This window comes from Protomyctophum parallelum, assembly GCF_964188405.1.
Source record: "Protomyctophum parallelum genome assembly, chromosome: 18".
NCBI classification, from domain to species: Eukaryota; Metazoa; Chordata; class Actinopteri; order Myctophiformes; family Myctophidae; genus Protomyctophum; species Protomyctophum parallelum.
This window is the reverse complement of record NC_139716.1, coordinates 34,651,517-34,677,098: the sequence shown is the minus strand read 5'-3', so window position 1 is coordinate 34,677,098 and position 25,582 is coordinate 34,651,517. Positions and strand designations below refer to the sequence as shown.

Sequence of the window (25,582 nt, the reverse complement as noted above, 5' to 3'; positions counted from 1 at the left end):
CCCCAGTGTGGGCTGTGTCCTGGGCATGTGTCCTAACGTCTCTCCTGTCCCCCCAGTGCGGGCTGTGTCCTGGGCATGTGTCCTAACGTCTCTCTCCTGTCTCCCCAGTGCGGGCTGTGTCCTGGGCATGTGTCCTAACGTCTCTCTCCTGTCCCCCCAGTGCGGGCTGTGTCCTGGACATGTGTCCTAACGTCTCTCTCCTGTCCCCCCAGTGCGGGCTGTGTCCTGGGCATGTGTCCTAACGTCTCTCCTGTCCCCCCAGTGCGGGCTGTGTCCTGGGCATGTGTCCTAACGTCTCTCTCCTGTCCCCCCAGTGCGGGCTGTGTCCTGGGCATGTGTCCTAACGTCTCTCTCCTGTCCCCCCAGTGCGGGATGTGTCCTGGGCACGGGGCTGGTTCTAGGGAGCCTGTCCGGCAGTGGTCAGTCTGAACACGGGGTCCGTGTGGTCCTCACGTTGGACAAGCTGTTGGTCAGCCTGCGGGACAGCGGTGCACAGGGTCGCATGCTGCAGGAGGTAGGAACACACATACGCACGCACACACACACACAGGCACACATTCCTTTGCAGATCTGATATTCTTTTGTACTGATTTAGAAGGCATTGGTTTTGTGGAATCGTCCTCAGGTCTTAATAATGGGTCAAAACGTCTGTCCTCTCCTGTCCGTCCCCCCGTCCTGTCCCGTGTCCACCAGGTGCTGTCCTACTCCGTGGCGTGCGTGGTGGTCTCGGCCTTCAGAGGAGGCCTGGTCGACGCCGGCAAGGCCGAGGAGGTCATGAACACACTGCGAGGCCTGACTGAGGACAACCAGCAGGTCAGTTAGACCTGGGGTTCTTCTCAACCCCCCAAAATAATCATTCTGTCAGGACAACTCATGAATGGATATAATACATTTGTATTGAATATAAAATGAATATATTTATTATGGTTTGGCGATGAATTGGATCTGCTTAAGTTTTTATGTACTCTGATAAAGCGCATCAGTCCCCAACCATAGGGGCTCCGAAGTTGAATCCCCCGTAAAGATCCAAAACAACAGGTGGTAGCTGGGGTGGTGGAGGGTGAGCAGCAGTGGTGAGTGTAGCAGCATCAGCAGCATCAGCATGACAGCAGCAAAAAAAGCAGGAATGAGCAGTGCAAACTTCCAGATTAACACTTATTTTGCACAAAACATCTCCAGGCATTCTTTATAATTACACCCGTAGGATGCCCAAGAAGTCCGGAGACACTTTTAGGTCTTTTTTAACACCTTGAATGCACCAGATTTATTTTCAAAATGAAGGCACTATTCCATTACCCTTCAAAACCGGGGAGGCATAATCTTCCCTTCACTACCTCGCCCTCCCTGTCACACCTGAACTCTCTTTAGAAGCCTTTATATTCCAAAGGAGATGCTAGGTTAAGTCATTTGGACCTGAGATCAGATTCTAAAAATGTCTTCTACATCCTGACAGTTTTCTGAAAAAGCTATGTTTCTATGTCAGTCGTTCTTCGATTTTTCAAAAATAGCAGACCTACAAGTTTGTGAGCTTGTAGATCTGCTATTTTTCAATAGCTAAAGCATAACATAATGCTAACACCAAAAGGGGTTCCCCGATCAAAACCAAGGAGAGCGCCGTAGATTTAGAGAGAAGAGACAGTTTAGTCGGGCCGTAACGTGTGTGTGTGTGTGTGTGTGTGTGCACGTGTGCGTGCTTGTGTGTGTGCCTGTGCGCGTGCGTGCGTGTGCATAGACTCCAGGCTTCTCCCTGTCTCTAGGCCTGGTGGTGCACGGCCTGGCTGCCTGTGGTCACGGCAAGGCGGAGGACATCCACCCTCGACTGCTGGCCGCCTGGGTCAAGATTCTGCTGGCCGAGGTACGGAACTACACCTTCTGTAAATGCACATCCACGGTATTGAACTACCTTCTTTAAATGCACCTCCACTGTTTTGAATGCGCATCATCATGTGCATTTCTGCGTGTGTGGTGTGCGTGTGTGTGGGTGCGTGCGTGTGTGTGCGCCTATGTTTCAGGGCTGTCCCACCATGCAGCGCCTCGCTGCAGTCAACGGTCTGGTGGCTCTGGTGGGATCAGAGAGCTACGTCATTCAGGTATTATATCTGTGCCTTTCAGATGTGGGGGCAGTGTTCATTTTGTTGACTAAGGCCTGGGCTACACTGGGGGTGGAAATGTCCTCCGCAACGGTACGCTGCCACTATGATCAATGGAACCTGGCTGCGGTGCACGGGCGAATTGTCGGTGCTAGCTGCGTACGGTTCCTTTCCATCCCCATTGTAGCGCCCCCCCCCCCCCCCCCCCGTAAGACTAAGACTAAAAGACTAAGATTTTTATATTTAGTCGACTAAGACACAATTACAAATGACTAAATAGGACTAAAATGAAATGGTGTGTTATTCAAAAGACTACGATAAAGTGTGTGTGTGTGTGTGTGTGTGTGTGTGTGTGTGTGTGTGTGTGTGTGTGTGTGTGTGTGTGTGTGTGTGTGTGTGTGTGTGTGTGTGTGTGTGTGTGTGTGTGTGTGTGTGTGTGTGTGCGTGTGCGTGTGCGTGCGTCTCCTATAGCTGAAGACTGAAACAGAGCTGTCATCCCAGCAGCAGGGCAGACTCAACGAGGTCATCAGATCCATGACACAAGTACAGAACAACCTTATCCGTTTCCCACACATGTAGGACCCTTTTTCCACCAAAAGAACTGTGGTTCTAGTCGGGAAACTGGTTCCATTCTAGATCCTTGGCACCTGGAATGTGTCCTGTGTAGATCTTATCGTTCTCAGGGCTGCGTTCTAACAATGCTCATGTCTCCTCCTGTGTGTCCTGTGTAGATCATATCGTTCTCAGGAGCCATAGGGCTGCGTTCCAACAGTGTTCATGTCTCCTCCTGTGTCCTGTGTAGATCATATCGTTCTCAGGAGCCATAGGGCTGCGTTCCAACAGTGTTCATGTCTCCTCCTGTGTCCTGTGTAGATCATATCGTTCTCAGGGCTGCGTTCCAACAGTGTTCATGTCTCCTCCTGTGTCCTGTGTAGATCATATCGTTCTCAGGGCTGCGTTCTAACAGTGCTCATGTCTCCTCCTGTGTGTCCTGTGTAGATCATATCGTTCTCAGGAGCCATAGGACTTCAGTCCAACAGTGCCTGTCTGGTGGGACACCTGCATTTGGCCCACATGACATGCAGCCATAGCCACACAGCAGGTGAGAACAGTGACACCTGCTGGTGAAGAATGAGATCTCATCTCTTTTGGTTTGACGTCTCTTCTGCAGACTTAGAGCAACGGGGTGTCCCAACTGGTTCGACCCGTGGGTCGAATGCGGCCCGGCTCTCCAGGAGAGAGGAGAGGGAACCCATTTAGCAGCTTAAATGTTATACTGTTCCAATTCCAATTCTTGTCGGCTACATGTTGTTCATCGTTTCCAATTCCACTTGTATCGGTGTATCCCGGGTGTGAGTCGTCACTCCTGATTGGATGGGATTAGTATCCCAACCTGAACATTTACTTTCTGTTCATTAAAGAGCTGGAGAGACAGGGAGACCCCTCTTACTAAGCAAACACAGTATAGACCCATTATGCACTTACTTTTTGTACCTTTAACCCATTTACACAATTCTTTTCAAAAATAGCAGACCTACTGTACAAGCTCGTAGAGCTTTTAGATCTGCTATTTTTCAATGGCTAAAGTATAACAAAATGCTTAAACTCTCACTGATATGCCGTGTTTGTCTTTCTTCCTGTGTCCCATGTCCTCTCTCAGTTCCTCAGGACTTCAGTTACCTTCCAGAGAAGAGCCTCATCAGAGCTATCATCCACTACGTCTCAGAGGCAGGGAAGAAAGGTCTGTATCTCTTTTAGTTTTAGAATCACATAAGAACAAAGGTCTGTATCTCTTTTAGTTTTAGAATCACATAAGAATGCATCTCTTTTAGTTTTAGAATCACATAAGAAGAAATGTCTGTACCACTCTAGTTTTATAATTGCACAAGAATAATTTGTATTGGCTGTCTTTCATCAAATCGATCTGAAAAAAATATTGTTGACCCAGTATGTCAGTGTGGACCCCACCATCCACTTGAGTCAGAGTGATTTGTAAAACCATATTTATTAATATTTATCATTGTAGTTATCGTTCTTCATGTGGATGGCGTTTCAATGTGTTAAAAACGAGGGAGAAGTGCCAGTAAGGTCATTCCACCACTTGGGGGAGTCATATGGTTCATCTGTCCTTCTTGACCATCTTCTCTGTCTCTTTTCGTGGGGCCAGGTCCAGAATGTACCCGTCCAGCTGTGGTGAGGGTTGCCCTGGTGTGCCTGGCATCAGTGGGGTCCACTTTCCAGTACCCACCGGTCAACTGGAGCGCCATCCTGTCGCCTCTCATGAGGCTCAACTTCGGTAAGACCACCCCGTAAAATCCTCAGTGATCCTTTAGATCTGAAGGTGCGTTCAAATCCGAACCCTCGGCTTATCAACTAACCGGTTAATTGATGGATAAGGTTATCAATTATCAATATCAATTCCCATCCCTATACCTCCTATCACAGGCCAGGACACTCAGCACCAGTGTGCGGTGCTGGCAGCGAGCCAGGTGCAGACGTCCCAGAGTGCATCTCTCTTCCTGGGCTCGTGGCTGTCGCCTCCGCTGGTCCACAGTCTCAGCGTGAGTCCTGCTGGTTGTTCATGCAGTTGTGTTGTTGTCTGTTTACTGTCTAATTGAAGCACAGACACATGAACCCGTTTAGGACGGGAACGCATCTGTGTCGATTCAGCGTTTAACCACTTAAACCATAATTGTAAACTTTAGCTGTTGAAAAACCGTGAAAATGTGGCGCAGATCTTAAAAAAATATATGCTTTCACAGCGAACGCTTTAAACTCAAATATTTGCTTCCCTGGAACAAAATATGTTCAGATGGGTCGCCGCGGCCAAGTGCAGATAATTAAAGTCCTTGACATGAAATAGTTTGAGAAACCACTGATACAGAATCGCAGGATTTAAAGAAAATTAGAAGACGTTTTGTAGAATCTTGCCCCGGGTCTAAATGGGTTAATAAAAAAACGTACCAAACAAAAAAGAAATCAACAATTGTAAAAAGGAAAATCAAGAGAAAATAACTTAAAAAAAGTTCTCAACACGTACTTTTTTTTTCTTTCTTTAAAAAACATTGTCCCGTATGTATGTCCCTTCTCAGTACGAGACGCGCAGCCGCCTGTATGAGAGCCTGTCCACCTGGATGAAGCACGTGTCGGAGGACAAGCTGCAGGTGTTTGTGGAGATCCAGGGTGCGGCGTTCTTCCAGGTAGGCCTGCTGGCACAAGTAAATAATAATAATAATATGTACGATTTATATAGCGCTTTTCTGGGTACCCAAAGTCGCTTTACAGAAAGAAGTCATATTTATTAGAAAACTATTTAAAAGGTTTAAAAGGTTAAAAACTAGAAATCTAAATCAAGAGGGACGAACAAGAAGGGTGTGTGTGTTGGGGGGGGGGGGGGGGGGGGGGGGGGGGTTATGTAGGGAAAGCCAGTTTGAAAAGGTGGGTTTTAGCATTGTGAGCATGTAGAATGGCTATTTTCAAATGGCTGAAATGTATATAGTGGTATAATATAGGTAAGTAAGTAAGTAAGTGGTGTGGTTAATGTATGTTTTGGAATCAAAATCAAAATATACAAAGTAACTGCATTTTGTGATCAGCAGACAAACAAAAATGTATTCTTTATTCATTAAGTTCCAGTGTTCAACTCACCACAAACACAATTAAAATTTTAATCGCAATTGTCTTGACATACTGACTGCCAATGACTCATGCCTGTGCCCCCCCCCCCCCCCCCCCCTGGCCCAGGAGGAGGTCCGGGCCCAGCGGAGGTCCCTGTGCCGGGCCCTGCTCAGGGGTCTGGCCCAGGCCATGGCTCTGCCCAACCCGCCCAGCACCGTCTGGGCCGTCCTCCGCTCCACCACCGAGAAGATCTTCAGCCTGCTGCCCGACCGCATACAGGTGCAAGTACAATTTAGGCATTTAGCAGACGCTCTTAATCCAGAGCGATTTACAGTAAGCAAGAGCAACACATGGTAATACATCAAATACATAGAAATGGTCATGAAGCTTACACCACTGGAAGCTTACACAACCCTCCTAACCAGCTCAGTGGCCTTGTGGTTAGAGTGTCCGGTCTGGGTTTGATCCCCGGCCGGGTCATACCAAAAACATGGTACCCAGTGCCTCGGTACTGAGCATCAAGGGTTGGATCGGTGGGTTAGATCAACTACAAATGACTCCCGCTCACCGCTCCAGGAGATGGTCAAATGCAGAGAACAAAGCTTGCATACAGCAATGTATCTGACAAATAGTAGGGCTTCAACCTTTTTAACTTTAATGGTCCGTTTGGTGCCATTTGTACAGACACACAGATCAATATCCCATACGCCTATGGAGTAACATTTAATGACTCTTCAATGAAACATCTTCATCATTTTCATTTAGTTGTATGAACCGAGGACATGGCAACCATTAAACAATGTTCACTGTTCTACACAATGATGAAACAAGAACATGGCCAGCAGATGGGGATCATTCCTCACATTAGTATGTCTGAAATGAAATGATAAAATACTTGTATGCGTTATGCACTCCAAAGTATGTTTAGCAACAAATAGTATGCACATTCTGTGTACTGTAGGAGATAGTATGTGATTTTGGGATGCGTCCTGAGCATGCTTCACACAGTGTATCATGAATGCATTACAATTACTGTTGATTTCGTCGACTGACGAAAAATGTTCGTCGACTTCCTTGTTTCACAGAGGAAACAAAAGACATGCTAAATAAAAAAACAAAGCTATGATGAGTAAAACTAAGACTAAATATATTGACAATTCCCCAAAAAAATTAAACTAATGTCAACAAAAATAAATGTCATAATTGGTGTCGTTTCAGGACAGCGAACTGGAGCTGTATGACGGAATCACTAAATGTCTGTCTGAGTTACCTGACACCGAGATAGACCGCATCACACAGGTCACCCAGGTATGAACACACACACACACACCAACCGCTATTTTCGTGCTCGGACGGACCCAGCCAGCCAGCCAGCCAGGGACTCAGGGACACACATGGCTCCGCAATGGAGTGGTTGCACCACTCAAAAGTAGCAACGTGTTCCTTATTGTTGGCAATCTAATATACAATTGAGAAGTTGTCACGTGGCGCAAAAGATGTGCGCACTAGCCAATGAAAAGATGTTCGCATGAAAAAAGATGTGCGCACTAGCCAATGAAAAGATGTTCGCATGAAAAACAGTTCGCAACCCCCACCCCCACCCCCCTCCCTCTTTGGCTGCTGTAATGTGATCTCCCCTATGGATCTCCCTCTCCGCACTCCGCAGAGAAACCTTACCTCACGGAAGGGGGAACTCACCATTTTGCTTATTCCTTCTAAATCTCTGAATTTAAAATATAGCTCGCTCAGCGAATGTCTTAGTTACATTAACATTGTTCTTAGAAAGTACTTGGTTTGTGCCTGACTACTACGAGTCGATTAGACAGATCGCGTTTGTTATTTCGCTACTGCCAGTACTTCTGATTGCACGCACGCACACACACACACAACACTACCCCGTGTCCCACACACACACAACACTGCCGCGCGGATTTAAGCTGTCAAACCTATTTTGTTAAAGTTAAATATGCCACAGACACTTGCCTGAACTGTGCAGCTGATATATATACAGCATTGTCATGTTTAAAAGGCGTTTTATAGCTTCTCTCAGCTCAAAGCGTGTATGAATAAGGAGATAAATGAACAGCTGACGTCGGTGGGAGAGGACGTCGTGTGTGTGTGTGTGTGTGTGTGTGTGTGTGTGTGTGTGTGTGTGTGTGCGTGTGCGTGTGCGTGTGCGTGTGCGTGCGTGCGCGCGCGTGCGTGCGCGTGTGAGAGGGAGGTAAACAGTCAGCAACACGTTAAATTTCGACTAAAGAAAGAGGCAGCGATGGAGCCATAAGTCCATATCCATAAATTTGGGGACATAAATTGCGCAAAATACTGTTAAACATGACGGCATCAGCCTGCTGCATCCTCCTAGCTGTTGTGTGCTAAGCTAAATCATCATACAGAACCACAACAGTCAACACGGCATTGACCAGGGTTGCCACATTGACTGAGAGGGAAACAAGCAACCAGGTCTATGAAAATGTTAACAGGCCAGATCAAGTCAGAAAATCCGAAAAAGTCAGAAAATAAATCTAGAATAAGCAACAATATTGCTGACTGTCAAACATCATTGTCCAATGTTGTTTTAGGGCAGTGGTTCTCAAACATTTTCATGTAATGGACCACTAATATTCTATATATATATATATATATATATATTATAATTACTATATATACACACCGGTATATATACAGTGTACACAAACCGTATATCTAGGTGTGCCCCGATATTTTTAGGCTATGAAAAGTGTGCCCTGGGACAAAAAAGGTTGAGTTAAGCGGTGCCCAAAAGGTAGATCACGATCTACCAGTATAGATTCTATACTGGTAGATCGTGATCTACCTTTTGGGCACTGCTTAACGTCAGATCAGGGGTTTTGTCGGCCAGCGCCAAAAATGCTCCCCGACAGCATAATCGGAGCAAATACCGGGCAGTGTGTATGAGCCATAACGTGTTGACTACACTACACTACACTAATAAGGACACATAATAATAACTAATAACCCATCCGTTACTACATGTGGAGTCAACTCCCGCAAATTCCTTCTTCCCATAGTGCGCGGCAACGTCACTCTGGGATGAGCGGCCACAAAGCGTCCGCGAAATTCTAGTATTATAAACTTACTGTATGCTTTTTGTGTGTGTCACACAATGCATCGCGCGACAAAAAGGGGGGGCACATAGGTTGGTGAACCAATGGGGGATGGCGCTATTTTGAATCTGCACCTCTAGTCCAGGGTTCCCCAATTAGTGCCCTGCGGGCCATCTGCGGCCCGCGGAGCGCCCCCTTGTGGCCCACGGAAGAATAATAAAAAATAAAATAAAAAAATGTATATTTTTTAATTCATTGGTGAACCCTGCTCTAGTCCTTGAAAAGCTCAAGGCTAAACTATGCTTAACCTTGTTTGTTTGTTTGTTTATTTTCACATACAAAAATATTTCGGAAATGATACAAGGTCAATAAAAAATGTGAAGGAGAAAGCCTAAAAACCCTCCAGGGGCTTGCAAATGGCTTCTCCAGGCATGTTTATACATTCATAGTTTTTGTTTGTTTAAAGAAAAAACAATCATATTGAACATGCAGATCTTAAACATTAGAATACAGATAAAATACAGGGACAGTGAAAGGACGGAAATGTACTGTATAACAGGAAAGAAAAGCACAATAGAACCTTAACCTTATTCCTGAACGTAGCCTCAGTAAAAGTGTGTGTGTGTGTGTGTGTGTGTGTGTGTGTGTGTGTGTGTGTGTGTGTGTGTGTGTGTGTGTGTGTGTGTGTGTGTGTGTGTGTGTGTGTGTGTGCGTGTGTGTGCGCGGTTCAGACAAACATGGAGAAGAGTTGCTTGGTGCTGACCTTCCTGACCTCTCTGGGCAGAGTGCCCCTCCTTGGCCTCAATGATGTCATCGCCGGCGTGCTCCGTGGTTGGCCCAGCCACGGAGTGGGCGGGCTCCTCCCACACACCTTCTACCAATGCCGGCTGGCTCCCTCCGGCCCCAACACAGGTCAGTACGCTGCAAGGAGCCAATTGGCTTCCTCAGAGCTGCTGTTCTGCAGGTTTATAGGGTCAGGGGTCGCTGGTCGAGACAGTGTAAGAAGGTCACAGGTCAATCGTACCGTTTTACTTTGTGTCCTATCGTATTGTTTTGCAATGCAAATAAATAATTGATTTTATCAATAATAATAATAATAATAATAATAATAATAATTAATAATAAAACTTTATTTGTATAGCACCTTTCATACATAAATGCAGCTCAAAGTGCTTCACAGGGCAGGACACAAAAATTAAATACAATAAAACACAAGTAGTTAAAATGATAGAACAATAGCAAAGAACAAAATTGAATATAAGAACAGAAAATAAATAAAAACAAATAAAAACACCACATGCAGCAAATCAGTCAGGGCAAGTCAGGGCAGGGTAGGAACGTGCATAGTAAAACTCAACTAAAAGCAAGAGTGAAGAGGTGAGTCTTGAGTTGAGATTTAAAAATGTCTACAGAGGGTGCGTGTCTGAGCTCGAATGGGAGTTTATTCCAGGCTGTTGGGCCGTAGAAGCAAAAAGCTGCCTCACCATATTTTTTTGTGCACATTCTTTTAGGCACTTCAAGTAGGCCAGCATTGGAGGACCTGAGGGGGCGGTTAGGGACATATCTACTATCTGGTAGGCAGTCACGGAGGTACTGAGGTGCGAGACCATTGAGAGCTTTATAGACAAGTAAAAGAATTTTAAAATCAATCCTAAAAACAACCGGAAGCCAGTGCAGTGATGCTAAACTGGAGTAACATGTTCTCTCATCTTAGTTCTAGTTAAAACTCTAGCTGCTGCATTTTGGACAAGTTGTAATCTGTCAGTCGTTTTCTTAGGCAGTCCTGAGTACTAAGTACTTTTAAGAAGGAAAAACTAAAAAGAGGGGTTTAATTACTTTTCAAATTCAATATCGCTACTCTTGGTCTATCGATAAATGTGTGTATTCTCTGTGTTCATGTTAAGGTACGGGACTACAGGTTTGTCCATCAAATATGTCTATGTAATGCCAGACAATCACTGTTTTTACTTATTTATATCCATATTCATACATTTTCCCTTAAAAGTCCTGCACTATCCACACGTTTCACACAGATGCAATTTATTTGCTAAATAGTTACTGTATCGATTTTAAATCATTGAATCGTATCGAATCGCCACGGATGAACCGGACACGGCCGGAGCATTTCCGGGGGTCCCCGGCCCAAAACGTTGAGAACCCCTGCTTTAGCGTGCCTCCTCTTCCAGTTGCACACATCGTTTACATTCCTGACATTCCCAAGGGCCGGGCTACGCTAGGGACGGAATTGGCTGCCACTATAATCAATGGAACCCGGTTGCACAGAGCGCAGATGCGGTGCGCAGGTTCAGGTTGTGCGCAAGCTCTGCGTATTAATTTTTCTGCGTGTCCACAGGGGTTATGCAGCCCTTCACCTCGCCTTCAGAGGAAAAATACAGAATCCTAAATCGGGCAAAGGTCGACCATGGAGCAATGTGGGCAGGCCAGGCAGTGCATATGAAATGCTGTTGTTCCACTCTGTGCCTGCAGGGGTCTCTAAACGCATGGAGTGGTTGCTGGAGCTGATGGGCCACATCAGGAACATAGTGTATGGAGCCACCAGCGTTCAGTGCAGCATCAGACAGGTATGGATTACATAAAAGACATCAGTAACACCACACAGGTATGGATTACATAAAGGACATCAGTAACACCACACAGGTATGGATTACATAAAGGACATCAGTAACACACAGGTATGGATTACATAAAGGACATCAGTAACACACAGGTATGGATTACATAAAGGACATCAGTAACACACAGGTATGGATTACATAAAGGACATCAGTAACACACAGGTATGGATTACATAAAGGACATCAGTAACACCACACAGGTATGGATTACATAAAGGACATCAGTAACACCACACAGGTATGGATTACATAAAGGACATCAGTAACACACAGGTATGGATTACATAAAGGACATCAGTAACACCACACAGGTATGGATTACATAAAGGACATCAGTAACACACAGGTATGGATTACATAAAGGACATCAGTAACACCACACAGGTATGGATTACATAAAGGACATCAGTAACACACAGGTATGGATTACATAAAGGACATCAGTAACACCACACAGGTATGGATTACATAAAGGACATCAGTAACACACAGGTATGGATTACATAAAGGACAGTAACACCACACAGGTATGGATTACATAAAGGACATCAGTAACACCACACAGGTATGGATTACATAAAGGACATCAGTAACACACAGGTATGGATTACATAAAGGACATCAGTAACACCACACAGGTATGGATTATATAAAGGACATCAGTAACACACAGGTATGGATTATATAAAGGACATCAGTAACACCACACAGGTATGGATTACATAAAGGACATCAGTAACACACAGGTATGGATTACATAAAGGACATCAGTAACACCACACAGGTATGGATTACATAAAGGACATCAGTAACACCACACAGGTATGGATTATATAAAGGACATCAGTAACACACAGGTATGGATTACATAAAGGACATCAGTAACACACAGGTATGGATTACATAAAGGACATCAGTAACACACAGGTATGGATTACATAAAGGACATCAGTAACACACAGGTATGGATTACATAAAGGACATCAGTAACACACAGGTATGGATTACATAAAGGACATCAGTAACACACAGGTATGGATTACATAAAGGACATCAGTAACACCACACAGGTATGGATTACATAAAGGACATCAGTAACACACAGGTATGGATTACATAAAGGACATCAGTAACACACAGGTATGGATTACATAAAGGACATCAGTAACACCACACAGGTATGGATTACATAAAGGACATCAGTAACACACAGGTATGGATTACATAAAGGACAGTAACACCACACAGGTATGGATTACATAAAGGACATCAGTAACACCACACAGGTATGGATTACATAAAGGACATCAGTAACACCACACAGGTATGGATTACATAAAGGACATCAGTAACACCACACAGGTATGGATTACATAAAGGACATCAGTAACACACAGGTATGGATTACATAAAGGACATCAGTAACACCACACAGGTATGGATTACATAAAGGACAGTAACACCACACAGGTATGGATTACATAAAGGACATCAGTAACACCACACAGGTAAAGGACATCAGTAACACACAGGTATGGATTATATAAAGAATAAACTGTATTTATATACTGTACTGTAGACAGACTGACTGACTTTTTTTTTTTTTAATTATCCCACGATTTTGCAACCCATTTTCTCACCCAGTGTCAATTACCTAATGTAATCCTGGGCGCTACACTTCCTCTGCCAACCTGGGGGGGCAGCGGACTGACCTCATGCTTCCTTCTATGCATGAGGAGGCGCCCCGGCTGGCCAGGGGGAGGTAGTTTAGAGACCAGGATTACAGCATGTTTTTTTGTGAGGGTACCTACCCTAGGGGACACGGGGAGAACATGCAAACTCCACACAGAAAGGCCCTTTCGCCAACCCCGCCTCGGGTATGGGCACTGATGATATGGAGGAGAGAACACGCCCCCCAACACCCACAGTGTCTCCAGCGGGAATCAAACCCAGGACCTTAGAGCGGCGACAGCACTACAGGCTGTGCCACACACTGTGATAATGAGATAATCATATAAACACGTTGATGAAAGAACCATTTGCTAACATAACATAAGCACATGTCACAGCACAATTGTGATGTATATAATAATAATAGAGCCATGCTCTCTCTGTGAAGAGCTCAGCTTTTTAACGTGTGTGTGTGAGAGTTTGACCCGCTCTCTGCAAACATTCCCAGCATGGAATGAATGACCGCTCTTTCCTGGCATGTTCTGTGTGTGTGTGTGTGTGTGTGTGTGTGTGTGTGTGTGTGTGTGTGTGTGTGTGTGTGTGTGTGTGTGTGTGTGTGTGTGTGTGTGTGTGTGTGTGTGTGTGTGTGTGTGTGTGTGTGTGTGTGTGTGTGTGTGTGTGTGTGTGTGTGTGTGTGTGTGTGTGTGTGTGTGTGAAACACGCGTTTATGAGGTCAGATCAACATATGGAATGAATACTGTATGGAGCGTGTCATGAGGCGTGACTGAGGAAGCAAGATGTAGGTTTTCATAGTAAACTTCGACCTACCACTGTCGCTATTATTATTATATATATTAAAAAAATAAAAGAAATTAAGCTCAGCTGTGAAAATCCTGGTACAGCAGACTAACAAACACTGAAAACAGATTTGACACATGAGGAATACTAAGTTAAGCCAAAAATAGAGCAAAGGAAAAGGTACTTTTGGGGGGAGAAAAATACTTGACATGAAATGTCATTCTGTGTATTTATGCTAGTGTAGCTCTTGATTGTTCTATTTATTGATGTACTGTTTGTCTGTACTGTACATGTTTTTTGTTGCAATGTTTTGTCTGGCCGCACTGAAAACAAGTCAAAGGGCTTGCTTGTGTTAGTAAATTTGTATCCTTGAAGCTCCCTTGATGAACATGATGTAACTTGTTTATTGAAGAGAGATGATTTAACCCATTTAGACCTGTTGCAACCGTATAACGTTGTTATACCTGCCTCATTAGTTGTTGCTATACATGTAGCATGATCTTTAGGTTTTTGTTTTTTAACAAGAATTTGAAGGTTTTCAGAAAACCTATTTAATGCGGGACAGGAACCCCTTTTGGTGTTAGCATTATGTTATGCTCTAGCTATTGAAAAATAGCAGATCTACAAGCGGGCCACCGAGTGGCGCGCTATGAGCTTGAAGCTAGAAGACGTTTTTAGAATCTGATCTCAGGTCAAAATGGATTAAGAAGGCCTCAGGTCTAAAAATGGGTTCAACTACATCATGGGGAATAAATGCATATCGGTACTGTTAAGTGTCGATTTCATGTACCCATAACAAGCCTCCATCCACACGCTGCAGGCCACAGACTTCCTGCTCCAGGTGTTTGCTGGGGCGGTGGCCGCGTGGGGAGACCACTCCATGCCTCTGCTCCTGGGCATGAGAGCCAACTGGTTCCCCCAGGAGGAGGAGGAGGCTGGGGGCTCCACACCTCCATGTCTGCCTCACCGCCCCTACGGAGAGGAGAACCTCACCAAGACCCCCCTGTCCCCCGCCGGAGAGGAGACCCACCTGTCCGTCTGTCTCCTGGGTCTCTCTCACAGCCTGCCACAGCTGCTCTCTAAAGAGCCCTGGAGCAGCCAGCTCACCAAGGTTGGTCTGATTTATGTCGCTCAATTCTTAAAGATGGAGTGATTTTTGTGTGTCTGGACTAGACCCCCAGGTGTGGTTAGAATATTAAAATATGTCTTCCCTGTGTATTTTTTGGTTTCTTACTGAAAGCTGAAAGCTTTTGTGTCAAAAGGCCCAATCGGAAATACACAGTTGTTGCGACATCACAACCCTAACCTCTCCCCTAACCCGTCCCCTGAGTCCCCCATTATCATATAACACACAGCTGTGGGCGAGGTTTCTGCTCAGGTGGGTGGTGCTAAAGTGAAAACCAGGTATACTTTAACTTAATTAACGTGTGTGTGTGTGTGTGTGTGTGTGTGTGTGTGTGTGTGTGTGTGTGTGTGTGTGTGTGTGTGTGTGTGTGTGTGTGTGTGTGTGTGTGTGTGTGTGTGTGTGTGTGTGGTGTGGTGTGGTGTGGGTCAGTTCATAGACTGGCTCTTCAGCCTGGTGGAAAGCCCAGAGGACTGTTGGTCAGCAGCATCAATCAGCACAGTCAGAGGTGAGGTCATGTTTTAGGCCCCAAAACCACACTAATGATTCGCCATGCAACTCCTTGCAACCAAACAGTTGCGAGTAACATTGCATGTAGTTGCATCATGCAACCACGGCAGTTGCAAGGAGCTGCATTGGTGCGGTTTTGGGCCTTGGACACAATTATACCACGTCATTGTTTTAACGGCCTTCCATCCACTGTACTTACTGTACACAACCAATCGCCACACGCCATTGCCGCTGAAAGGCAGCACAATATAGTCCCAGCCATATCGGCTCTGTGCATAACTATAGTCCCAGTTCCCCCCAATTTATTTATTGTATTATTTTTAGTTCTTTAGCTTTCTTTCTTAACTCATCTACTGCCAGAGAAAAAATAATTAATTAATTAATTAATCACCACCTGCCAGCGCTTTCAGCGTCTTTACTAACCTTTCAACTAGTCATAGAATATTTCTGACTGAAAAATAAAGTCTGGTCACTGCGACCCCTCCGTTCCCTCGTTATTGGCAGTTGAATATAGATCATTGCTTCTCTATTCGCTGGCTTGGGGACATGCTGTCCACAGGCTGGTGGTCTGAGGACTGAGGAGGTCCACACCAATGCAACTCCTTGCAACATGCAAGTACTTTTCCACCTCCATCAGGCGCTCCGGCTGACCAAGGGGAGGCAGTATAGAGACCAGGATTACAGTGTTTATTTTGGGGGGGGGGGGTTGTGAGGGTACCTCGGGGAGAACACACAAACTCCACACAGAAAGGCCCCTTTGTCAACCCCACCAAGATTTTGGTATTTGAATAATACGTCTGTGTTTGCGCGTGTGCGTGCGTCCTCTGCAGCTGCCCTGCTGTCTCTCAGGTCGTGTGCAGAGTTCCAGAAGAAGGCGGTGTGGACCAGGGCTTACGGCTGGTAGACTCATTAACCACTAGAGGACACTGTGTGTGTGAACCAGGGCTTACAGATGGTAGCCTGAATGATGAAACACTGCTTCCTGTGTCGACGTCCTCCTCCCGCCACAGACATGTTTCCTCGTCATCACTACACAACACCAACCGCCCAGCCACATGCAGTCCAGACGCCTTGATTTCTTTCTTGCCAAATGCTGTCGGCGGAACAAATGTAACGTCTTCACCACATCTCAACCCCAGCGGAGAACATGGGACGCAACTTAAACCCCATATGTTGTTGAGAAAAGTCCCTCGGGGCTCAACGCTAGTGTCTTTTCAGTTTTTTTTACTCTACATTAACGGAATCCAGAAATAGCTACGTAATAATAGCTATTTGATCCATATGTGCCAACCTCGAGATAACAAGATTTGATTAAAGAGCATTAATTCAACTTTAAAAATCATATTTTTTAATTTCTTTCTTCTTTTGTTTTTTGTACTCACATGGTAGAAACAACCTACATCCCGATCGTCGGTTATTATAGTTATAAAGTACCATGTTTGGGAGCTTATAAAACATGAATCCGAGCTCGTGCTAAGAAAGTTAACCGTCTGTGCGTTGGTACACAGCCTAGAGTGAGGCTAGACCACAGCTATGGAGGCCGTCACTTCCAGGTCGGGCGGATGTGGCTCTTCTTTGCTTTTTCGCGCCTCTCGGGAAGATATTTACAGTAGGAGGTGCTGAACGTTCAGCAGCCGCAAAATGTGCGTGCACGCCGTGCACGTACCTCATGCACGAGCATTTTCACGCGAAAATGTGGCTTTTACTTTCCCTCTCCACACACGCATGAGCAAACTGACACAGACAATTAACCAGGATAAGGCGCCGATACTGTGATACAGCATATTTATTAGGCCTAGTAACACAGATCTGTTTTGATAAAAAGTATTATTAATTGTAATCAAAAAGCCCCCCTCCCCTCCCCCCCTGTCCGAGGGGGGGGGGGGGGGGGGGCTGTGCCTGGGGGGAGGGGGTGCTCAGCCATGTTTTCACGCATTTCACTTGGCACTGGCCTCGCGATGTTAACGGGGGGGGGGGGGGGGGGTGTTAAATATCTTCGCTGCAAATGGAAGATCGTTGTAAGCTTGTAGATCTGCTATGTGTTCACATGAATGCAGCTGCTGATGGGGTTTAAGTGTTTAACGTTGGGGGAGTTGATGTCTTATTGCGGAGGACTGGACTATACAGCTTGTGGCTCGGTCACATTGTTTACGCAAGACTTGACCATATGTCTTGAAATGGCTTTATTTTTTTATATTGTGTTGGCTTATGTTTTAGCATTCAATAAAGGTTTACAGAATGTTCCTTGAATGTTCTTTGACGATGTTAAAAGTAAAAATGAAGCTACATTTTAGTTCAAAATGAAGCACCCGCAAGGAACTCTTTTTTTCCAGGCATATTGAATGACTTTTAATACAGTAATGTTTTGTTAAATACATGAAAGATCCAATTATAGTACTTTTACTCCACCACATTTATTGGATAGCTTTAGTTACTAGTTATTTTGTAGATTTGGATTATTATTACAAAACATTACCCACTTCAGCCGTTTATTTTGGGCATTTGAAAATAGTCGACAATGTGTCACATTGTGAGCTTGTAGATCTGCTAGTGTCAAGATTAGAAAACTTGAAATGAGACATTCTGCATGAGCACTTCTACTTTTGGTACTTTAAGTACATTTTGATACCAATACTTTTGTACTTTTACTCAAGTACATTTAGAATTCCAGACGTTTACTTGTAACAGAGAATCTCTATACTACGCGGCCCTCACACCTACGTCGTAACCAAATGTTTTAGTATTGGAGTATGGGCCGATTCATACTCATATTTTACCGCTGTAGTGCCGAAATGATTTCGGCTCGTCAGACATTTTCAGTAGCACCGAAGAGCCGAATTTAGGACGGTACCCGCCCCCCGAACCTCAAATGACGTCACATTGTAGGCTCTACAGAGCCGAACTGACTTTATGAATCGCGCCTATGTCTGTCTTGAGCCGAATGTCAAACTCCCCCCAAAGGTTTACATCATAAATTCTTCAACATACTGTCACAACTAAATACAGTTTTAATAATGGTCTACCAGGGGAAAGGCAATGGTTTTTGTTTAGTATATTTCAACAACAAGGCTTTACACAGAACATCAAGAAAGATTACATTAGGATGCATGTAACAAAATAAGTACAAAATTGCAATACTGCACATATTTGAATATGAGCCACCAAATACATAATCGTGGGGTTCCTTGACATGGCAAAGTTCAAGCACCACTGATATGGCAACATAAGTTATTCTGAAAATTGATTTAGAAGACATTTGTACTGTAGAATGGGCCTCCAGTCTTTATGGGTAAAAGATAGATTCCAGCGTCAGTGTGTTGAGTGGATGTCCACCATGTCACTTCCTTTTATGCTTCTTGTTCCACCTGTCCAACTGCTGTCTGCGTTCCTTCAACACCTGCCACACTGTGACACAAGCACCTGAGAAGACAGTGACGACAAGTTAGTTAAACATCTCTGTATGTACTTTGAAATTCCCCTTTAAGAGTGTGTGTGTGTGTGTGTGTGTGTGTGTGTGTGTGTGTGTGTGTGTGTGTGTGTGTGTGTGTGTGTGTGTGTGTGTGTGTGTGTGTGTGTGTGTGTGTGTGTGTGTGTGTGTGTGTGTGTGTGTGTGTGTGTGTGTGTGTGTGTGTGTGTGTGTGTGTGTGTCTCACCAACGGCGAGGATGGGCAGGTACATCTTCAACAGCAGGTGCAGGGGGAAGGGAGGGGACACGTTCAGAGTCAGCTGGGTGTATGTGCTACTGTTGCTGGAGGACTCCAGGTAGGGCAGCGCCTGGTACACCGTGACTCCTGGACGCCACGTCACACACACACACACACAACATCAGCACAGCAGTTAGGATGTGACAAAATGTCTATGGCACATCAGATACAACGTCAGCACAGCAGTTAGGATGTGACTAAATGTCTACTGCACGTCAGACACAACATCAGCACAGCAGTTAGGATGTGACTAAATGTCTACTGCACGTCAGACACAACATCAGCACAGCAGTTAGGATGTGGAAAAATGTCTACTGCTATGTAGTCTCGCGTAGCCAGACAACTATTCCACACTCTCCGAATGCTATAGTCTGGAACTACACCTCCCGGAATCCAAGTAAGGAAGCTGCCATTTTAAAATAGGCTATCTTTACGTTTTTATTGTGTTATTTCCTTTTCTGCTAAGCAACAAGCTATATATGCTTAGGTGATTTCTATTTGTATTAGAAAAGAATTGCGCGACAAATGGAAGTGGGGAAGAGTCTCCACTTGTGTGTGTGTGTGTGTGGGGGGGGGTCGTCCCCCAGTTCAAATATGATTCTTTTAGGGGTCCCCGGTTCAAATATGATTTTGGGGGGGGGGGGTGTCCAGTTCAATTATGATTATTTTGGGGGTCACAGCCTGAAAAGTTTGAGAACCACTGATGTAAGAGCCGAGGCCGTCGTGAGACTATGATTAAATGATACTGTATATGAGTTTTATATAACAGTTTTTCTTTTAACTGTAATGCAGCGTTTGTCATAAAACGAACACACACATTTCCATTCCCCAGGTCAGTTATCAGCTTCCTCTCACGCTTCCTGGCGTGTCAGTAACGTCGTGTCTGTTCTGCCCAGTCATTTTCCTAGAGCTGTACGTCGAGACACATTGTTGTACAAACACGATTACTGTCACATTCATGTCGAGTCATGTTTCACTGTCAGCGCTCAATAGAGGACAAACACTATTACTGTCACATTCATGTCGAATCATGTTTCACTGTCAGCGCTCAGTAGGACAAACGCGATTACTGTTTACATTCATGTCGAGTCACGTCAGGACAACATGCTGCTGCTCGTACCGTTCGTTCATGCTGGGACGTTTCAGGGTCATTTGCAATGGTGGAAAGTAACTAAGAACATTAGCTTAATGTGCAACATTGTTTTCTCACTCAACAGTAAACAAACCAACATACACTATAAGTGTATACTGTATACATGGTATCTGCACATTTCTAAAGTTACAATTTATTTACTTTTTTGGCCAAATTACAAGCTTATATTCTCAATGTTTATCTGTGGAATAGAGTCGAACTTCACTTGAAGAAAGATATGGCTTCAGGATTAACAATACAACAAAACTAAATACAACACAGCTCTCACAGTATAATCCAAGTGCACTCTATCCAGTCATATCTATCTGCACTTCCAAAACAAACGCATTTCTCACTGAAACTTTACACACACTTGGATAAACGTTTTGTGCACAAATGCCGAGTGTACGCACGCTCCTCCTTAGTGCATGATCCTATTTATCCTAAGTGTGTTAAACAGTGACGTTTGAGTGAAAATGTGTGTTTTCTAGTTTAGTAGTAGTACATTTTGCCATCGTTCTGCTGCCGTTAAATCCTGTTCTAATTATTTGATTAATCAAGCATTTCTCGTAATTTTTTGATTATCCATTCACCGTGAAGGAAGGCGAGAAAAACTAAAACATCTCTGTGAATCCAAGACTTCACAGGGTGAGTAATTGACAATGAAAAGTAATGTATTGCTTTAAATTGTATTGCTTTAAATTAATATGCAGTTAAATAATTATTCATTCCCTGCCTAATGGCGCATTATACCTTCTGTAATGGCGGAGATGACGTAGAGAGGGATCCACAGAGTGTAGCGAGCCCACAGCAGGTCAAAGGAGGGCATTCCCATCACGCAGAGGAGTTGTTGAGGATACCTGAAACACAGGGGCAACATACTCCATACATTACATACGTTTACAATACTTTGGAAAGAAATATTATGAACTAAATGCAGCGACTTGATTTGGTCATGTGATAAAATGTCTCCCAGCTGTACTGCATTCCATGTGATCGTGTGGATTGTTTTTGTGGGTTGTGTATAAAGATTGGTGTTCCATCCACCATGTTCGCTTTAGTGTGAAGAAGAGCCCTGTGCTCCAAACGTCACGCACATCATTCTGGTGCGATAAAATAATAATCTGTCGCATTGAAGAGCTCTGTGTAAAAGCATCTGTCGCTTTGGAGCGCTCTGTGTGCGAGCGTTTCATTTTGTTCTTTCCCGTTCCTTGCTCAGCAAACCTGGGTTGGGGATGTGCATGTTGTTGCTCTCTTTTCATATTGATTTCCTTGGCTCGTTTTAAGCCTATCTACTAAAATAGCCCGTCTACAAGCTCTGCTATTTGACTTGATCGTCACCCCCAGCACCAGAAAATGTGTGCGAGCATCCCATAGGCCAGGGTCCCTCGCTCATTTTCTCTGAAACTACGACGCTGTCGTAGTTTCGGATCCGGATCCGATGTTCGGATCCGATCCGTGAATTTTCAACGCATCGTGATCGCCATGTTAGTCTCTGGCGAAAGATAAACATTGTGAGCTAATGCTAACATCAGCCGTTTCTTCCTCTCTCAGTCTGCAAGGCCGGGAGACCGGACGTAAATGATTAGTAATCGTCCAGTCATTTCCGTCTGCAGAAGCTAACTACCTCCAATGGCCGCTATAGGCGGCAGTCAAAGTGGATCAAGGACCACAGCAGTGAGGAGTCGGTACACACCTCAACAGGTCGAGGATGTTCCACAGCATGAACTGGACACACACAACTGGACTGCTCTGCAGGTCTTCTAGGCTGATGATCACCAGGAACAGCAACAGGTTCCTCTCCACCACCTGCAAGGTGGAAAAGACAACGCCGTATTCATTCAAGTAAAAACATTTAGTACTTTTTCCACCACTGCTGTAACACACTTGGACCAGGCTTTAAAGACTGGCTCTTAAGGAGGACAGGGTACAGACCATACACACTTGGACCAGGCTCTTAAGGAGGACAGGGTACAGACCATACACACTTGGACCAGGCTCTTAAGGAGGACAGGGTACAGACCATACACACTTGGACCAGGCTCTTAAGGAGGACAGGGTTTTACAGATCATACACACTTGGATCAGGCGAGGTATGAGCCTGCTCTGCTCGATCTCGTCGGCGATGTGGAACAGCTCCAGCACGGACAGCAGCTGGCAGAGAGTCATCACCACCCCGACGGCATAGAAGGTGTCTGCCAACGCACCTGCAAAACAACGACAATGTGAACATGAATGAACCAGGAACACTACACTACAAACAACTAGATAATGTCCCAAACCTTGGGTTGTCATGAAAGGTGCTATTCAAATAAAGTATTATTATTATTACAACACTACAATGTCACAGATCATGTGACCCGTTGTGAGCTTGCTATTTTTGGTGACTGTTCACCCAATGAAGGAATGGCGGATTCCCCCGAAATACCCGTATGCGTGTCCCAAAGAAGAATGTCTCACCTCGACCAAAGGAGAGGATCCTGGCGGTCATGTTTGCCAGCAGCCATGTGTGTCCACAGAACTGGAACAGGTTGTATGTGAACACGTACGCACACCTGATGCTGAGCCTGTAGTGTGGAGACAAACAAACAATGTGTGGATTAAAGCTAAATGAAATGTCACCGCTGGAAAAAAATGCCAAAATGTGCCATTTGTGAAACGCTGCGAAAGGCCCCACACACACTAGCGCCGTTTGCTAAACAATCAACACAATAGAGGGTATGTGCATGCATAAAGTGATAGGACGCAATCAGATAGGATGCAATCAGATAGGACTTTTCTGTTTGGATGTATGGTGGGCCGTCAACGCCAGAAAGTAGTTTTTTGCCACTAACAGTTAAGCATTCTTCATAACTTCTGGGTATGATGATGATGATGATGTCACGCGCCTACCCTCTATATGTAAAATGATTTTATATTGTTTCTGATGTTCTACATACTGCCAACCAGGGGAAGAAATTACAGAGGCTTTAACTTTTTGCTTTTATACGTAATATCTGAGAACATTACAATTGCATGGAAGACCACTTCAAACCCAGAATCGGCTCAAACAAGGGATCAAATTAATTGCGCTTCTATGCCACCTCCTATGCCATTTGAATCATGGGGCAAACAGAGGGTGCGTAAAAAAGAGAAGGTAAATGGTAAATGAGAAGAGAAAGGAAATACTGTATATGTCTAAAAGAAATAATGATAAGATAGTTAATTATTATTATTATTAATTACTAGTCCATACCAAATCCCTACCCCTCTCTCTCATCATGCATGATTCACATCACAATCACATTGACATTACACCCACCCCCCAATCACCCATCACCCCCTAGACATATCCAGTATTTCCTTCAATTATATTACAAAGATGCTGTAGTGTATTTTCTTCTACTAATAGCCGAACGCAATTTCCCCCCTCGTTTACTTCCCGTTTACATTGAGCGTAATTCCGGCTTTCGCCGGATGCACTAACGCCCATTGAGAACTGGATCCCGACAGAATATCGGTCACCGACTGGATTAAAACACTTGTATATCGAAAACTACGGACTAATACATTATACGAGCACCCCGTAGGCCTCTCTGACGTTTGGGGCAACATGGTAAGCGTCTTATATTTTGCAGTTTGTACATGTTTGGAGCTAAGGACTCCGCTGGTGTCCCCGCAGTGACCACAGGGGCGAGAGCGCTAACATCTCTCGTAGATATGAACACGTCAACTCAAAATCGATCAAATACATCTACGAGACGAGAGTCTTTAATTTAAGGCTATACTTTCCCGACATGTCATGACGTTTTGAACTCATTGTTGTTGTAAACAACTTATGCTTAAGCTATCATCGAGGTACTAAACACAGTAAACAAGACTTAGCCTACCTCATTTTTGTTATTATTTGAAGAGCGAAATCACCACAAAAAGCTGCAAAGAAACGGTGTTTTCCGTTCCTTCCTTTAATCACAGCACTTCTTCTAGAAAGAAGAAGTCCTGCTCGTGCTCCAGCTCCACATCATCTGACTGAGCGAAACAAGTAAATGTTTGACTTATAGTTTGTGAGCAGTGAAAGATGCATCACACACACAGCAAACGGACAGTTTTTGTAAACGCTCTTTTAAATTAACATTAGTTTCTGTCTGAGCCGTTCTGCTGTGTTCCGCGATGCGTCACAGACAGTGGAGAGATCGTTGACACCCATCCGAGAGGAGGCGTGCCTGATCCGGGGTGGGGAGTAGAGGAGCTCCCCTCCCTCCGTCACAGAGAGCCTGAGGTGGAGGTGTTGTTTTAGGGCACATATTAATATTATGCTTCCTAACAGTAGCTCGGGACCCATTTGTGGGTCACCGCGCGCGGTCACGGACACAATTCCCCTCCCCTTTGTTTCCTACATTTTAATTATTTCAAAACATTTTCAAAAAGGAATGCAATGATTTTTTTTCCATAAAGAAATGAAGGAAGGGCATTATATAGTGGGCAGTAATGTTTCAACTAGAATGTCTGATATTGTTGAATATTGATTGATACAGTTGGCAGAATTGCAGTACATTTCAAGTACAACTAATACAAAAACAGTTAACTATGTGAGTGGACGACACCATAAAGCATTACACTTGTTTACAATGGGGCCCACCATTTTCAATTCATCAAAACATTGTTTAGGAGTTATAGGAGAGTGTGTGATGTTTGGCAAAATGTTTAGGAGTAATTTAAACATGTTTGTTTGGGTTTGTGTGTGGTGTGGTGTGGGTGTGGGTGTGGATATGCAACTTCAGTTATGATATTTAGCGTGGTGACTTCTCCTTGCACGGTGCACCAGCCATCCAAATACACTTTCCAGTGCAACTAAGTCCTTCATTCAGTCTCTCCATTTTTCCTGTGACCATTTTCCAATATTGGTCTCCGCCAATTAGGACTCCTAATTCCACTGCATCCATCCCTATGATGGGTACATCTGCTATGGGCATTCCTTTTGCTTCCAAGTCCCTCCTTATCTTTCCGTTTGGCGCTTAGTTTAATCATAGAAGGGGTGTTTCCATGCAATAAATGGACATCAATGCTGTGATTGTTCTTAATATTTCTCAAACGAGCCTTCACTTTCCTGCAGGTAATTCGATCTCTGGGGTGTTTGGAACCCAAACGCATACATATTCAACGTTTCTTTACCTATAACTGGCAGGTTAAGTGCTCTGGAAATATCCTCTTTAATGAAACTGCGGGTGCTACCCCCAT

General features: G+C 44.5%; 2 protein-coding genes across 3 annotated transcripts in view; one reads left to right on the top strand and one right to left on the bottom strand.

Annotated features, from left to right (window-relative positions):
• The window catches only part of focad (focadhesin), a 59,757-nt gene extending 42,626 nt beyond the window's left edge, over positions 1-17,131 (top strand). For both annotated transcript variants that reach the window (XM_083788696.1, XM_083788697.1), the window contains 17 exons: positions 367-514; positions 694-813; positions 1,733-1,855; positions 2,013-2,090; positions 2,562-2,633; positions 3,090-3,192; positions 3,751-3,831; positions 4,258-4,386; positions 4,536-4,651; positions 5,183-5,290; positions 5,835-5,987; positions 6,927-7,016; positions 9,523-9,703; positions 11,279-11,373; positions 14,717-15,007; positions 15,452-15,527; positions 16,360-17,131. In XM_083788696.1, the coding sequence (XP_083644822.1) occupies positions 367-514; positions 694-813; positions 1,733-1,855; positions 2,013-2,090; positions 2,562-2,633; positions 3,090-3,192; positions 3,751-3,831; positions 4,258-4,386; positions 4,536-4,651; positions 5,183-5,290; positions 5,835-5,987; positions 6,927-7,016; positions 9,523-9,703; positions 11,279-11,373; positions 14,717-15,007; positions 15,452-15,527; positions 16,360-16,433 (2,038 nt within the window). In that variant the 3' untranslated portion in view covers positions 16,434-17,131. The remainder of the gene's footprint in view (positions 1-366; positions 515-693; positions 814-1,732; positions 1,856-2,012; positions 2,091-2,561; positions 2,634-3,089; positions 3,193-3,750; positions 3,832-4,257; positions 4,387-4,535; positions 4,652-5,182; positions 5,291-5,834; positions 5,988-6,926; positions 7,017-9,522; positions 9,704-11,278; positions 11,374-14,716; positions 15,008-15,451; positions 15,528-16,359) is intronic.
• A 1,426-nt stretch (positions 17,132-18,557) lies between these two features.
• On the bottom strand, positions 18,558-24,508 carry hacd4 (3-hydroxyacyl-CoA dehydratase 4). Its single transcript, XM_083789014.1, has 7 exons — positions 24,235-24,508; positions 22,826-22,932; positions 22,445-22,572; positions 22,062-22,174; positions 21,119-21,225; positions 19,183-19,320; positions 18,558-18,949 (listed from the first exon to the last, which is right to left on the bottom strand). Exons 1-7 carry the CDS (start codon positions 24,237-24,239, stop codon positions 18,867-18,869), a joined length of 681 nt encoding a protein of 226 aa, XP_083645140.1. The 5' UTR covers positions 24,240-24,508; the 3' UTR covers positions 18,558-18,866.
• Between the last annotated feature and the right edge of the window lie 1,074 nt (positions 24,509-25,582).